Source organism: Meles meles, chromosome 14, assembly GCF_922984935.1.
Source record: "Meles meles chromosome 14, mMelMel3.1 paternal haplotype, whole genome shotgun sequence".
Lineage (NCBI taxonomy): Eukaryota > Metazoa > Chordata > Mammalia > Carnivora > Mustelidae > Meles > Meles meles.
This window is the reverse complement of record NC_060079.1, coordinates 30500806-30516497: the sequence shown is the minus strand read 5'-3', so window position 1 is coordinate 30516497 and position 15692 is coordinate 30500806. Positions and strand designations below refer to the sequence as shown.

At 38.5% G+C, this 15692-nt stretch overlaps 1 protein-coding gene across 3 annotated transcripts in view; it reads right to left on the bottom strand.

The window, feature by feature from the left end:
- Positions 1-12639: 12639 nt before the first annotated feature.
- The window catches only part of ENOX1 (ecto-NOX disulfide-thiol exchanger 1), a 581569-nt gene continuing 578516 nt past the window's right edge, over positions 12640-15692 (bottom strand). For all 3 annotated transcript variants that reach the window (XM_046028124.1, XM_046028126.1, XM_046028125.1), the window contains one exon: positions 12640-13596. In XM_046028124.1, the coding sequence (XP_045884080.1) occupies positions 13465-13596 (132 nt within the window). In that variant the 3' untranslated portion in view covers positions 12640-13464. The remainder of the gene's footprint in view (positions 13597-15692) is intronic.

The following is a 15692-nucleotide window of genomic DNA, read 5'->3' as shown; positions in this document are numbered from 1 at the left end:
GGAAGGGAGGGAAATCCGAACGGGGAGAAATCATAGAGGGAGATGAACCATGAGAGACTGTGGACCCTGGGAAACCAACTGAGGGTTTCAGAGGGGTGAGGGTTTGGGGGAGGAAGTAACAGGGTGATGGGTAATAAGGAGGGCACATGTGATGAGCACTGGGTGTTATACACAACTAATGAATCATTGAACACTACATCAAAAACTAATGATGTCCTATACAGTGGCTAACTGAACATAATTTAAAGAATTAAAGAAAAAAAAAAGAAGTATAATGTTTGAAGGAACCAGTGCCTTCAGTTGGCCTGGCTTTATGTTAGGAGCTGTATGTATCGTATCTTATTTACCCATCACAGCAACCCTATGAAGTAGGCTTTCACATGACCATATCATGAATCTGGGACTAGCACCTCACTAGGCACCGAGTTCCATGCCTTAGTCACAAGCCCAGCTGATGCTGGGCTGGGACTTTACTCCAGCACAATCTGGATATTCTGCTATACAGTATGAAAAATTTCAAAATATTTGAAGCCCAGAAATGAAAAATAAAATCCACTTGAAAGCCAAAGAAGAAACTTGGAGGTGGTGGAACTAAGACACACTATTTCTGGTGATCTAATATATAATTCGTTATGATTTAACTCTGAGATGTTCCTTTGGTGTGCTACACTTAGAAGCACAGGCGTAACGGGGTTACTATAGGTTTGGTGCCAGGCCACAGTAATAAAGTGAGTATCAAGAAACAGTGAATCAGGTGAATTTTTTGGTTTCCCAGTGCATATGAAAGTTATGTATACACTATATGTAGTCTGTTAAGTGTGTGGTAGCATTATGTTTAAAAAACAGTGCACATATTTAATTAAAAGTACTTTGTTGCTGAAACAGGCTAACCCTCATCTGAGCTTCCCAACCCTCTCCTGAGCTTTCCTTGAGTCATATCTTTTTGTTGGCAGAGGGTCTTGCTTGATATCGATGGCTGCTGGCTGATCAGGATGATTGTTGCCAACGACTGGGATGGCTGTGGCAATTTCTTAAAATAAGACCATGAAGTTTACCCCACCCATTGACTCTTCCTCTCATGAATGATTTCTCTGTAGCAGGTAATGCGGTTTGATTCTAGGACTTCTGTAGGACTTCTTTCAAAATTGGAGTCAGTCCTCTCACACCCTGCCACAACTTTATCAGCTAAGTTTATTTAATACTCTAAATCCTTCATTGTCATCTCAACAATACTCACAGCATCATCACCGGGTGTAGGTTCCATCTTAAGCAGCTATTTTCTTTCTTATCCATAAGAAGCAACTCTTTCTTCATTTGTTCTCATCATGAGATTGCAGCAATGCAGTGACCTCTTCAGGCTCTACTTCTTTTTTTTGTTTGTTTTTTGTTTTTTGTTTATTTACAGCATAACAGTGTTCATTGTTTTGGCATCACACCCAGTGCTCCATGCAGTACGTGCCCTCCCTATTACCCACCACCTGGTTCCTCAACCTCCCAACCCCGCCCCCCCCCCGCCACCCCTTCATAACCCTCTGGTTGTTTTTCAGAGTCCATAGTCTCTCATGGTTCATCTCCCCTTCCAGTTTCCCTCAACTCCCTCTCCTCTCCATCTCCCCATGTCCTCCATGTTCTTTGTTATGCTCCACAAATAAGTGAGACCATATGATACTTGACTCTCTCTGCTTATTTCGCTCAGCATAATTTCTTCCAGTCCCGTCCATGTTGCTACAAAAGTTGGGTATTCGTCCTTTCTGATGGAGGCATAATACTCCATTGTGTATATGGACCACATCTTCCTTATCCATTCATCCGTTGAAGGGCATCTTGGTTCTTTCCACAGTTTGGCGACCATAGCCATTGCTGCAATAAACATTGGGGTACAAATGGCCCTTCTTTTCACTACATCTGTATCTTTGGGGTAAATACCCAGCAGTGCAATTGCAGGGTCATAGGGAAGCTCTATTTTTAATTTCTTCAGGAATCTCCACACTGTTCTCCAAAGTGGCTGCACTAACTTGCATTCCCACCAACAGTGTAAGAGGGTTCCCCTTTCTGCACATCCTCTCCAGCACACGTTGTTTCCTGTCTTGCTAATTTTGGCCATTCTAACTGGTGTGAGGTGGTATCTCAATGTTGTTTTAATTTGAATCTCCCTGATGGCTAGTGATGATGAACATTTTTTCATGTGTCTGATAGCCATTCGTATGTCTTCATTGGAGAAGTGTCTGTTCATATCTTCTGCCCATTTTTTGATATGATTATCTGTTTTGTGTGTGTTGAGTTTGAGAAGTTCTTTATAGATCCTGGATATCAACCTTTTGTCTGTACTGTCATTTGCAAATATCTTCTCCCATTCCGTGGGTTGCCTTTTTGTTTTGTTGACTGTTTCCTTTGCTGTGCAGAAGCTTTTGATCTTGATGAAGTCCCAAAAGTTCATTTTTGCTTTTGTTTCCTTGGCCTTTGGAGACATATCTTGAAAGAAGTTGCTGTGGCTGATATCGAAGAGGTTACTGCCTATGTTCTCCTCTAGGATTCTGATAGATTCCTGTCTCACGTTGAGGTCTTTTATCCATTTCGAGTTTATCTTTGTGTACGGTGTAAGAGAATGGTCGAGTTTCATTGTTCTACATATCGCTGTCCAGTTTTCCCAGCACCATTTATTGAAGAGACTGTCTTTTTTCCATTGAATATTTTTTCCTGTTTTGTCGAAGATTATTTGACCATAGAGTTGAGGGTCCATATCTGGGCTCTCCACTCTGTTCCACTGGTCTATGTGTCTGTTTTTATGCCAGTACCATGCTGTCTTGGTGATTACAGCTTTGTAGTAAAGCTTGAAATCGGGTAATGTGATGCCGCCAGTTTTGTTTTTGTTTTTCAACATTTCCTTAGCAATTCGGGTCTCTTCTGATTCCATACAAATTTTAGGATTATTTGCTCCATCCAGCTCTTTGAAAAATACCGGTGGAATTTTGATCGGAATGGCATTAAAAGTATAGATTGCTCTAGGCAGTATAGACATTTTAACAATGTTTATTCTTACGATCCAAGAGCATGGAACGGTCTTCCATCTTTTTGTGTCTTCTTCAGTTTCTTTCATGAGTGTTCTGTAGTTCCTCGAGTACAGGTCCTTTACCTCTTTGGTTAGGTTTATTCCCAGGTATCTTATGGTTCTTGGTGCTATAGTAAATGGAATCGATTCTCTAATTTCCCTTTCTGTATTTTCATTGTTAGTGTATAAGAAAGCCACTGATTTCTGTACATTGACTTTGTATCCTGCCACGTTACTGAATTGCTGTATGAGTTCTAGTAGTTTGGGGGTGGAGTCTTTGGGGTTTTCCATATAAAGAATCATGTCATCTGCGAAGAGAGAGAGTTTGACTTCTTCCTTGCCAATTTGGATACCTTTTATTTCTCTTTGTTGTCTGATTGCCGTTGCTAGAACTTCTAATACTATGTTGAACAAGAGTGGTGAGAGTGGGCATCCTTGTCGTGTTCCTGATCTCAACGGGAAGGCTGCAAGCTTTTTCCCATTGAGGATGATATTTGCTGTGGGTCTTTCATAGATAGATTTTATGAAGTTCAGGAATGTTCCCTCTATCCCTATACTTTGAAGCGTTTTCATCAGGAACGGATGCTGGATTTTGTCAAATGCTTTTTCTGCAGGCTCTACTTCTAACACTAGTTTCTCGGGTTCTTGCCACCACATCTGCAGTTATTTTGTCTACTGAAATCTTGAACCCCTTTAAAGACGTCCATGAAGGGTGGAATCAGCTTCCTCCAAACCCTTGTTAGTGTTGGTATTTTGACCTCTTCCCATGAATCACAAATGTTCTTAATGACATCTAACATAGTGAAACCTTTCTAGAAGGTTTTCAATTTACTTTGCCCAGAGCCACCAGAGGAATCACTGTTTATGGCAGCTATAGCCTTATGAAGTATATTTTTTTAGATTAATTTTTAAAATTTTTATTCTGGTGTAGTTAACATACAGTGTTACAATGGTTTCAGGTGTACAATATAGCGATTCAACAGTTCTGTGCATCATTCAGTAAGCGTCATGGCAAGTGGACTCTAAACCCCCTTCACCTGTGTCACCCCCCACCCAACTCACCTCCCCGCTGGCAACCACCACTTTGTTTTCTATAGTTAAGAGTCTGTTTCTTGGTTTGTCTCTCTTTTGTTTGCCTTTGCTCATTTGTTTCTGAAATTCCACACATGAGTGAAATCATATGATGTTTGTCCTTCTCTGACTTATTTTGCTTGGCATTATACTCTCTGGCTCCGTTCGTGTTGTTGCAACTGGCATGATTTCATTCTATTTTATGGCTGAATAATATTCCATTACATAAATACCACATCTTCTTTATCTGTTCATCAGTCAGTGGACACTTGGGCTGCTTCCATAGTTTGGCCATTATAAAAAATGCTGCAATAAATAGAGGGGTGCATGTATATGTATGCTTTTGAATTAGTGTTTTTGTTTTTTGAGTTTTTTTTGGTAAATGCCCAGTAGTGCAATTACTTGATCATAGGATAGTTCTATTTTTAACTTTCTGGGGGAAGTTCCATACTGTTTTCCAGAATGGCTGCACTAGTTTGCATTCCCACAACAGTGCACGAGGATTCCTATTTCTCCACATCCTCCCAACACTTGCTATTTCTTGTGTTTTTGACTTTAGCCATTCTAATAGGTGTGAAGTGGTATCTCAGTTTAGTTTTGATTTGCATTTCCCTGATGATTAGTGATATTGAACATCTTTTCATGTGTCTGTTGGCCATTTGTATTTCTTCTTTGGAGAAATATCTGTTCGTATCTTCTTCCAAAATTTTTTTTTAAAAGGCATGAGTCTTTTTTTTTTTTTTTTAATTTATTTGACAGAGAGAAATCATAACTAGGCAGAGAGGCAGGCAGAGAGAGGAGGAAGCAGGCTCCCTGCGGAGCAGAGATCCGGACGTGGGGCTCGATCCCAGGACCCGGGGATCATGATCTGAGCTGAAGGCAGAGGCCTTAACCCACTGAGCCACCCAGGTGCCCCTTCTTCCAACTTTTTAATTGGATTATTTGTTTTTGGATGTTGAGTTGTGTCAGTTCTTTATATATTTTAGATCCTAACCTTTATTTGCAAATATCTTCTCCCATTTAATAGGTAGTTTTAGTTTTCTTGATTGTTTTCTTTGCCATGCAGAAGCTTTTTATTTTGATGTAGTCCTAATAGCTTATTTTTGCTTTTATTTCCCTTGCCTCAGAGGTATATCTAGAAAGAAGTTGCTATGACTGATGTTGGAGAAATTATTGCCTGTGGTCTCTTCTAGGATTTTTATAGTTTCAGGTCTCACATTTAGGTCCTTAATCCATTTTGAATTTATCTTTATGTATGGTATAAGCTGGGGATCCAGTTCCATTCTTTTTACATGTAGCTGTCCTGGCCTCCCAGTACCATTTGTTGAAGAGGTTGTCTTTTCGCATTGCATTTTCTTTCCTCCGTTGTCATAGATTGATCATATAAACATAGATTTATTTAGGGCTTTCTATTCTGTTCTGCTGATCTGCGTGCCTTATTTTCTGCTAGTACCATACTGTTTTGACTACTGTGGCTTTGTAGTATAACTTGAGATCTGGAGTTTTGATACCTCCAGCTTTTTCTTTTTCAAGATGGTTTTTGTTATTTATGGAACCACAGAAGACCTCATAAATCTAGGGATTGTTTGTTCTAGTTCTATGAAAAATGTTGGTGTTTTGGTAGAGATTGCATTAAATCCATAGAAGCTTTGGGGAGTATGGGTATTTTAGCAATATTTGCTCTCCCCATCCATACACATGGAATGACTTTCCATTTCTTTGTCTTCAACTTCTTTCAATGTGTTATAGTTTTCAGAGTACAGATCTTTTAACTCCTTGGTTAAGTTTATATTCCTAGGTATCTTATTTTTGGTGCAATTATAAATGGGATTTTTTTTTCTTAATTTCTTTTTCTGCTTCATTATTAGTGTATAGAAATGCAATAGATTTCTATACGTTGATTTTGTATTCTTCAAGTTTACTGAATTCATTTATCAGTTGTAGTTTTTTTCGTGAGGTCTTTATGGATTTCTATGTATAGAGAGTATCACATTATCTGTAAACAGTAAGTTTTACTTCTTCCTTACCAATTTGGATGCCTTTATTTCTTTTTGGTGTCTGATTGCTATGGCTAGGACTTCCAGTACTATGTTAAATTGTAGTGGTGAGAGTGGATATCCCTGGCTTCTTCCTGACCTTAGGGAATACACTTTCCATGTTTCCCCTTTGAATATGATGCAAGCTTTGGGATTTTCCTATATGGCCTTTATTATGTTGAGGTATGTACCCTCTAAACCTACTGTGTTCAGGGTTTTTATTCATGAATAGCTATTATACTTTGTCAGATGCTATTTCTGCATCTATTGAAATTATCATATGGTTTTTAGCCCTTCTTTTGTTATGATGCGATGTAGCACATTGACTTGGGAATATTGAACCACCCTTGCATTGCAGGGATAAATCCCAATTGATCATGGTGAATGATTTTTTTTTTAATGTATCATTGGATTCAGTTTGATAATATTTTGTAGTATTTTGTAATACTTTGTAGTATTTTGTAGTGTTTTTTGCATTTTTGAATTTGGTTCATCAGAGATACTGGCCTGTCATTCTCTTTTTGTAGTGTCTTTTTATTTGGTTTTGGTATCAGAGTAATGCTGGCTTCATAGAATAAATTTGGAAACTTTTCTTCCTCTTCTAATTTTTGGAATAGTTTGAGAAGAGTAGGTAACAACTTTTCTTTAAATGCTTGGTAGAATTTATCTGTGAAGCTGTCTGGCCCTGGACTTCTGTTTACTGGGGGGTTTTTGTTGTTGTTCTTGTTTGTTTTGTTTTGTTTTTGAGTACTGATTCAATTTCAGTGCAGGTAATCAGTCTTTTCAAATTTTATATTTTTTTCCTGACTTAGTTTTGAAAGGTTATGTTTCTAGGAATTTATCCATTTCTTCCAGGTTGTCCAATTTGTTGGCATATAATTTTTCATAATATTCTCTTACAGTTTTTTGTATTTCTGTGTTATTGGTTATTTCTCCCCTTTCATTTCTGATTCTATTTATTTGAGTCCTCTTTTCTTTTTCCTGTTTTTATTGTTTTTTCGTTTTGTGGTTTTTTTTGTTTTGTTTTTTTTTTGGTGAGTGGGGCTAAAGGTTTATTGATTTTTGTTGATCTTTTCAAACAGCCAGCCCCTGGTTTCATTGATATGTTCTATTGGTTGTTTTAGTTTCTATTTTGTTTATTTTTGCTCTAATCTTTATTATTTCCACAAAGTGTATTTCTTAACAAACCTTGAAAGTTAGAATTATGCCTTGATCCACAGGCTAAAGTGGATGTTGTGTTAGCAGGCATAAAATAACATATTCTCGTACATCTTCATCAGAGCTGTTGGGTGATCAGGCACATTGTCAGTGAGCAGTCATATCTTGAAATGAATCTTTTTTTCTGAGCAGTACGTCTTAGCAGAGAGGTTAGAATACTTAGTAAATCATGTTGTAAACAGAGGTGTTCTGGGCTTTCTTCTTCCATTTATAGATAGGCAGAGAAGATTTAGTATAATTCTTTAGGATGCTAGGATTTTCAGAATGATAAATGAGCATTGTCTTCAAGTCACCATCTGTGTTAGCCCCTAACAAGAGTCAGTCTGTCTTTGAAGCTTTAAAACCAGGCATTGTCTTCTCCTCTTTCTTTTATGAAAGTCCTAGATGCTTTTTTTTTTTCCCCAACAGATTACTGCTTTGTCTACACTGAACATATGTTGTTCAGTGTAGCTATCTTCATTAATGATCTTAGCCGGGTCTCCTGGATAACTTGCTGCAGCTTCTACATTAGCATTTGCTGGCTCACCTTGCAATTTTATGTTCTGGAGAAGTCTTTCCTTAAACCTCATGAGCCAGCCTCTGCCAGCTTCAGATGAATTCTCAGCATCCTCACCTTTCTCTGCCTTCCTAGAATTGAAGAGAGTTAGGGCCTCGCTCTACATTAGGCTTTGGCTTCAGGGAATGTTGTGGCTGGCTTGATCCTCTATCCAGACCACTCAGACTTTCTTCATCTCAGCAATAAAACTGTTTGGCTTTACCGTCCATATGTCTGCTGGGTTTTAATTTTCTTCAATAACTTTACTTTTGCATTCACAACTTAGCTATGTGGCACAAGAGACCTAGCTTCCGGCTTGTTTGGGCATTTGACATGCCTTCCTCACTAAGTGTAATGTATTCTGGCTTTTGATTTAAAGTGAGAGAAAGGCAACTCTTCCTTTCACTTAAACACTTAGAGGCCATTGTAGGATTACTAGTTTAGCCAAACTTCAATATTCTTGCATCTCCATGGAATAGGGAGGGAGGTGGGGGAATGGCCAGGCAGTGAAGCAGTCAGAACACACATAACATTTATCCTTTAAGTTTGCCATCTTATATGGGTGCAGTTTGTGGCACCCCAAAACAGTTACAATAGTAACACCAAAGATCACTGATAACACAAACACTAATAATAAAAAGTTGGAAGTATTGTGAGAATTACCAAAATGTGACACAGAAACATAAAGAGCAAATGCTATTGGAAGAATGGTGCCAACAGACTTGCTTGACACAGGGTTGCCACAAACCTTGCATTTGTAAAACGCACAATATCTGCAAAGCACAATAAAGTGAGATGCAATAATATGAGGGATGCCTGTAGTTCATTCAGATACTAACGACAGCTGGTTGAATATTCATGTTAACCTCTTATCTTTTTGATATAAAGTGAACCAAGCTATAAAATTTTAGGCAACTCTAAAATCTCTGTTTTCTCAGTTTATGAGAAGAAACTGAGTTTTGGTAAAAACAGTTCGTATGCTTTCAGGATAAAACATCTCTTATTCAGTGGAACAAACAGAGCAGCCACTTTTGGTAAAAGGATTTCAAAAAAATCTCCAAGTATAACATCCCTAACCCTTACCCAGAAGAAAACCAACTTGTTTATCATATCATGTTTGTCACATGGATATTTGTTTAAACAGTCTTGTTTTCTATACAATTCCTACCAGCGTTTTCTACTTTTGTCCTTTCATTTTCATCATCCGTGATGAAAAGGAGTTTATCCAGATGGAAAAACACGCCTCTCTATACTTTCACATTTTAGTTTTGATGTGGTATTTAATAAAAATATTTAAGGTTTTTTAAACATAGACAATTGACTTTCCCTTGCTGCAGTAGGTAAAGGATACTTAAGCCAGCAAGGAGCGTTCTGACACAATGGCATATTATTTCGTCTCAAAACAGGAATGAGGCTCCGACACGTGCTACAACGTGGGTGAGCACTGAAGACATTGCGCTATGAAAGAAATGAGACAGAGAAACACAAATACCCTGTTTCCATCTCTGTTCTACAGAGTTGTACACAAAGTAGACAAAGAGACACAAAGTAGAATTGAGATTACCAGGGGCTGGAAGGAAGGGTGAAGGGAGTTTTGTTTTTTTGTTTTTTGTTTTTGTTTTTAATAGGTTTTTTTTAAAACCTTAAAGTTTTTTAGTGGGGATGATGATGAAAAATTATAGTCGTGACTGGAAGCATAACTTTGTAAATATATTTAATGTCACAGAATTGTACAATTACAAATGGTTTAAATGATAAATGTTATGTATAGTTTGAGACAATGAAAAACATTTTGAAAAAGAAGGTAAGAATTCTGCTAAGATCTTACAACTGAGGAGCAGAAAGTTCTGGCTTCTATTACTGGGCCTGAAGTCTGAATATGAGCTGGTTCAGCAAATTCGGAAAGTTCCTGTGTGGGCTCCTTCTTTCATCCATTTGGTTCATTCCATTGATAAATATTTATTTAAAAATAAAAAGTCACGGTATGTCATTTAGACTGAGGATTGGAAAGGTGAGTAAGGGAGCCTGTGGGACTGGGAGAATAGCCATTTCACATATGATTAAAATACTGTAGAAAGGCTGCTCTAGAAATACAATGAATAGTGGTGGGAACTTCGGAGAGGAGGTTCCTGAGGGGATCAGGGCTTCATAGAAGAGTCGATAATTTATCTGGGTTTGAACTTTGTGAAGGAATTGGTTGCTTTTGGTATTTTAGTAATAGGCAGTACATGATCACTCATGATTTGATGCCTTGGAATCTTGGATCTAAGATATTTGCAGGCTTTTCAAATATTTCGTGACTTTTTCTCCTAAGGGTACCAGCAAACTGGTTCCTGGAGGTGTGAAGACATGTTGGTTTGTTCTCTGTTCTGTTTTTTAAAAACTTTAAGCAGAACAACTTTGAGAAATAATTCGAAGTAAATGAAACACATTCAGATCTTTCAAAGAGTTTATAATCTAATAGGGAGATAAGGTAGAGACAGCTGGGCGGTAAGGGTCTTAAACAGTCAATGTCGGATAGCTGTGCAGGGGCTGGAGAAGCAACTTCATGGGGGAGGGAGAAAAGTATGGTGGGGGAGGGGGAGAGTCTTTGCACTTACCCTTTAAGGCTTTGTAGAACTGTGGTAACTAGATGTGAAGAAGGTAATTTTATTTGGCTAGAAAGATAGGAGCAAAGCAGAAAGACAGCAAAAACTTGGTCCTATTCAGGGAAGCAGTAAAAAAGCAAGCCAGAAAGGCCCTTTGGGGCCAGGTTATGAGGATCTCCAAACTTTCAATGTTCTGCTTATTCTAGGGGTCTAGGAAGCATGATTTGTAACTGGTAGATTTGGAAGAGAAAGGCTAGCATCTTCACAGCCATTCTCCTGTACATGGGATGGCGGAGAAAAAGGAGAGCAAAAGCGGTGATCCAGAATCCCTGGATGAACGCTGGGCTCCTGGGAGGGGTGGGAATACATTGAACTAGAAACATGACACAGTGAGAACAACATCTTTGGAGTCAGTCAGCTGTGGGTTCACATCCTGTAATCAGCATTTACTGTGTAGACTTTGCCAGATTACTCAGAACTGCTGAGCCTCATTCTCCTTGTGTGACAAATGGGGATACTGGTGTCTTTATGTAGGATTGTCCTAAGAGTTCGAGAATGGGGCGACACACATACGTAGACTCCACATGGCCCCAGGTGATCCCTAGGGTACCTTTTGAATGTGAAATAAATTTGAAAATTTTTCCGGCAAATATAACTTACTCCCGCAATTGAAGTTACATTTTAACTCATATATTTCTAGACAATTAATATAATGAATTTCAAGTAGCAATAAAACCACCACAGCCAAAACAGATTACTCTGGTACAGAAACTTATCTCTGGGAATTACTCAAATATTTTGGAAGCTGTGTTAACTATTTCAGTCCTATATGTTACCATTTCCGCCTCAGAACGATGTGTTTACACAATGGTGTTCTTTTGGCAGATCTGATCTAAGGTTTGTCTAATTGCTTTTCCTGATCGAAGCTCTGTTAGGGTTTTACTCTGCGAAGTGTATCCTGCTAAAGTGACTACAGGCACTACTTGAAAGTGTGAATGCACATTTGAAAACCTCTCCCGTGCTTTCCATTAGAAATAGTCTAGATTGTGGTACCTTGTATCTCTATTAGAGTTTAACTAGTTAGATTATGGAAATATTTTTTTCTAATTATTCTTCAGGCGAACTTCTTAGGTTTTCTGTTTGATGATGTTTGTATATGAGGTCATCTCCTTGCTGATGGTTGTATCCTTATTTGTGTGTCCTGACCTAGAGATAAACATGTCAGGATGATGATAGCGGTGGAAAGAAGGGCCTCTAGTGTTTCAGTATTTGATATGATATTGACATTTAGTTTGAATCCCATAGCAGCACCCTGTTCTATCTTTCTAGTCACCTGGCTCACATTATGTAGAAACCTTTGGGAAAATGTCTTTTTCCTGTTGAACTCTGAGCTCATGAAGGACAGGGTCTTTCTTACTCATCTCTGTATGCACAGGATTAGCACTGAGCCTGAACAAAACATGTAGGTATTCATGGGAAGCATGACCAAGTACCTTAATTTATCAGGGCTCAGTAAAAAGATCCTGAAGACAATATATTTCCTATGTAATAGGAAATTATGAACATATTTTCAGAATTTTGAAGAAGACTCACTATTGAGTAATCTTCCTAAAAAAAAGTTTCATTTAAAATTAATATCTTGAAAACTTGTCTTTTTTGTGATTCTTATATAAGAAAGCAGGAGGAGAAACGGTTTAAACTCTATCCTACAAGTTTAAACCTCTATCCTTAAATAATGAAGGCCCAAATTCTGACTCAACTTTTGGCTCAAGTGTGAATTCTTTAATTCCTTTTCTAACTTGTATGTTTTCCAGAGAACATACAAATAAATACATCCAGGAATTAAAATTAACTAATTGGCTCTTTTGTACTTGCCTCTGCAGACAAAAAACAAAGGTAATATTTATATTGATTGTATTTGGATTGAGGTGTTGGTATTTTAAAATGCTGTGTACCCTAATGCTGTATAATCCCCTTGTCTTGGTACCAGTTTTTATAGATTTCTGTTTGAAATAATGTTTTGTCTCACGTCCTTCATGTAGACAATCATTTAAATACGGTGGGATATGAGATGGAACTGAATAATGGTGAAGAAAGGTATATCAAAGAATAATTTGCAAAACCTTTATGGCAGAAGTCATATTTATTGAAAAAAATTAATATCTTTGCTATAAAATTTGTAACAGGAATATTTACTGAATGTTTATTTTGATGCATAAACCTGAATATTACATACCAAGTACAAGACAGCAGCACTAGCTTTTCCTTTATTTACATTTTATGAAAATCGTTACGCAGTCCATGTTAAAAGAACTTATGATGGAGAATTGTTACATTAGAAAAATAATATTCTTGATAAAGCATTCTCAAGGAGTCCAAGGAGTCCAGTCACATTTTCTGCCTCTTCAATAAGGCAAAAGTCCCTGGAATAGCATATAACTTAATTTACAAAATACAATAAATGTTTAGACACATATTCAAGTTTCCTTTTGGTATGATTTTTCCTCACTGTAAAATTACTTCTTATTTTTATTTTTTATTTTTTTTTTTTTTTACTAAAACAGAAAGACTTTCAGGAAAATGTCATTGAATGATTTCAGCTATACATTACATATACAACTCTGCAGCCTAGCGACAACCATTGCTACACCGTCATTCACCTTAAATATTTTGCTGGGTGAGCTATTCTCAAATGTAGCATATTTTAAGATTTTGCCATCATTAGGACTGTGGAATCGTTGGTTTTCATAGGAAACAGATCTGTCACAGTATGAAGCTTTGTTTTAGGGAACTGGTACACAAGCACATTTCCACTCACAGGAGAACGCCACAGATGTAACTGAAGTCAGGCCCCGACGGCTCCACAGGGGCCCCAGGCTGGACCATCCCCAGCCTCCAGTGCTCACGCTGCACAGCCCTGGCCCCGTCAGGCACCTTCGTTTCCAGAGACTTGCCAGCTCTTCACAGTTAGGTCGTTTTAATTCCTTCAAAGGCACACAGCTTCCACCTTTTTTCCAGTGTTGCTCCCACGCCTGTGAATTCCTGTTTAAACATGCGTGGCAGCCTCATCAGAAGCATTTCGATTTCATTTGCAGATATCTGTTAGGGAAGAAAAGTCACTCTTGGAGACAAGAATCCTCAGAGAGGAGGCAAGGGGTTGGGTAGGGATGCACTTGCCCAGGGAGATAAATGATATGACTTGACTGTCAAGTCATGTGCTTGGGAGAGGAGCGCTGATTAGGGGCTGGATGGGACTGTCCTGGTCTCCAACAGCTGGCGGGGCGGGGCAGGAGATGGGGTGCAAATCCAAGGCTCACCATTCCTGTGCATGGCTAGCCTACTGGGTAGTGTCATGCGTGAACAGCACTCCCCACCCTGATGTAAAAGGATATGAGAATGGGATTTAAGAGGGCTGAGAGCAAGTTCATCACCACTCCTGGTGCCCCCATCCTCTTCAAAATGGGCAGCGCTTTCAGCTAACTCAGTGAGGGCCAGTGGGCTTCTGGGTAGATTTCTGGCCACCCTAACTTCTCTTTATTTAATTTTCACAGAGACCAGAGGATCATACAGGTTTAGAAAGAAATGAAAACCCAGAACCTACAACCTGAAAGTCTCAACATCCATTCTTAAAGTCCAGGTAGTTTTTAAAAAAATTTTTTAGGTTTTATTTAAGTAATCTCTACACCCCATATGAAGCTTGAACTCAGAACCCTGAGATCAAGAGTTGCATGCTCTTCTGACTAACCAGCCAGCACCCTGCCAGGTAGTTCATTATTTCTTCTTTTAAATTAAAAAAATTTTTTTGAAGATTTTATCTACTTATCTGAGAGAGAAAGATAGCAAGAGAGAGCACTGACTGGGGAAGAGGGGGAAAAGCAGGCTGTCCGCTGACCGGGGAGCTCAGTGTGGGACTCGATTCCAGAACCCTGGGATCACGACCCTAGCCAAAGGCAGATGCTTAACCCACTAAGCCACCCAGGGACTCCTATCCCCACCCTGGTAGCTTTTTAATGCAGTTTTTTTCTTCCACCAGTTTTTCTTTATTACATACATTTTTATACCACTAATTCATTTAACCTTAAATAAAGGACAAATCAGCCATGATCCTTCTGATTTAACAGTCATTGTTCTCATCTTCCTGTCTTTGTTTCCCAGCCCATGTGCTTGCATGGGGATCTCCTACAGCAAGGTGGCTAAGACCCTGGAACCAGGGGGCTAACATTTTTGTTTGAATACTGTATCTACTATTGTTATGAGTTAAATGTCTCCAACCAAGATAATTAGTCTCTCTAAGTCTCAGCAAATGGGAGTAACAACACGTAATAAGGATGTATGAAGACTACTGGCTTAGCATAGATTTGGCACATAGAAATGTTTAATGAATCAGACCTATTATTATTTTTCATGGTACTATCACTGGATAGATATCATTTTAGAGTCTACATTTTCCATTTAAAGTTTAAATGTTAAACTTACTTAACATTTATTTTAAAGAGGGACCAAATAGATCAGGAAGTCAAATCAGTTCATCTAATGTTCACATGAAAAAGATTTCACATATTTTCCATATTCCTAGGCCTATGACCAAAAAAACAAAACAAAAAAACAAAAACAAACACACACAAAAAACCTTTCGAGGCAGTCCTGAAAGTTGAAGTAAATTGCATTTTGAAATTTTTGTGTGAATTATTTTGAAATCTGAATGCATTTTCCCCAAAAGCCATGTTAAAGGGATTATTAGATTGCCAGGTCAGCCCACAAAAGCCTATTAAACAGATGATTAAAAGGTTGCATGTGATTTTGAAACTTTTTCTTTCAGTGAGCACTGTGCAGAATGCCTTCACCAGTGTCCTCATTCCACTGGCCCAGCACTCCTGTGACATACATGGGGTGAAATGTTAGGCTCTATCTTCATTTTATAGCCAAGAAAGCAGAGTGAACTACAGAGGGTTAAGTGCTTTTTCAAAGAAACAACTGGGAAAGAGCCCACGGCTTGTGCCTGGGAACTAGGCATTGGTATGCTTCGCGTGCTCTGCATGACTTCAGCAAGCTGTGGGTGAAGAACCAGGAGTGTAGTGCTTTCTTTTGAAATATCAAGCACCTGGGGTTCCTGTTAAAAAAAACTCAAGATTCCTTAGCCTCCTCTCTGGAGACTCGGATTCAGCTGATCTCAGGTGTAGCTCATAGACTCTATT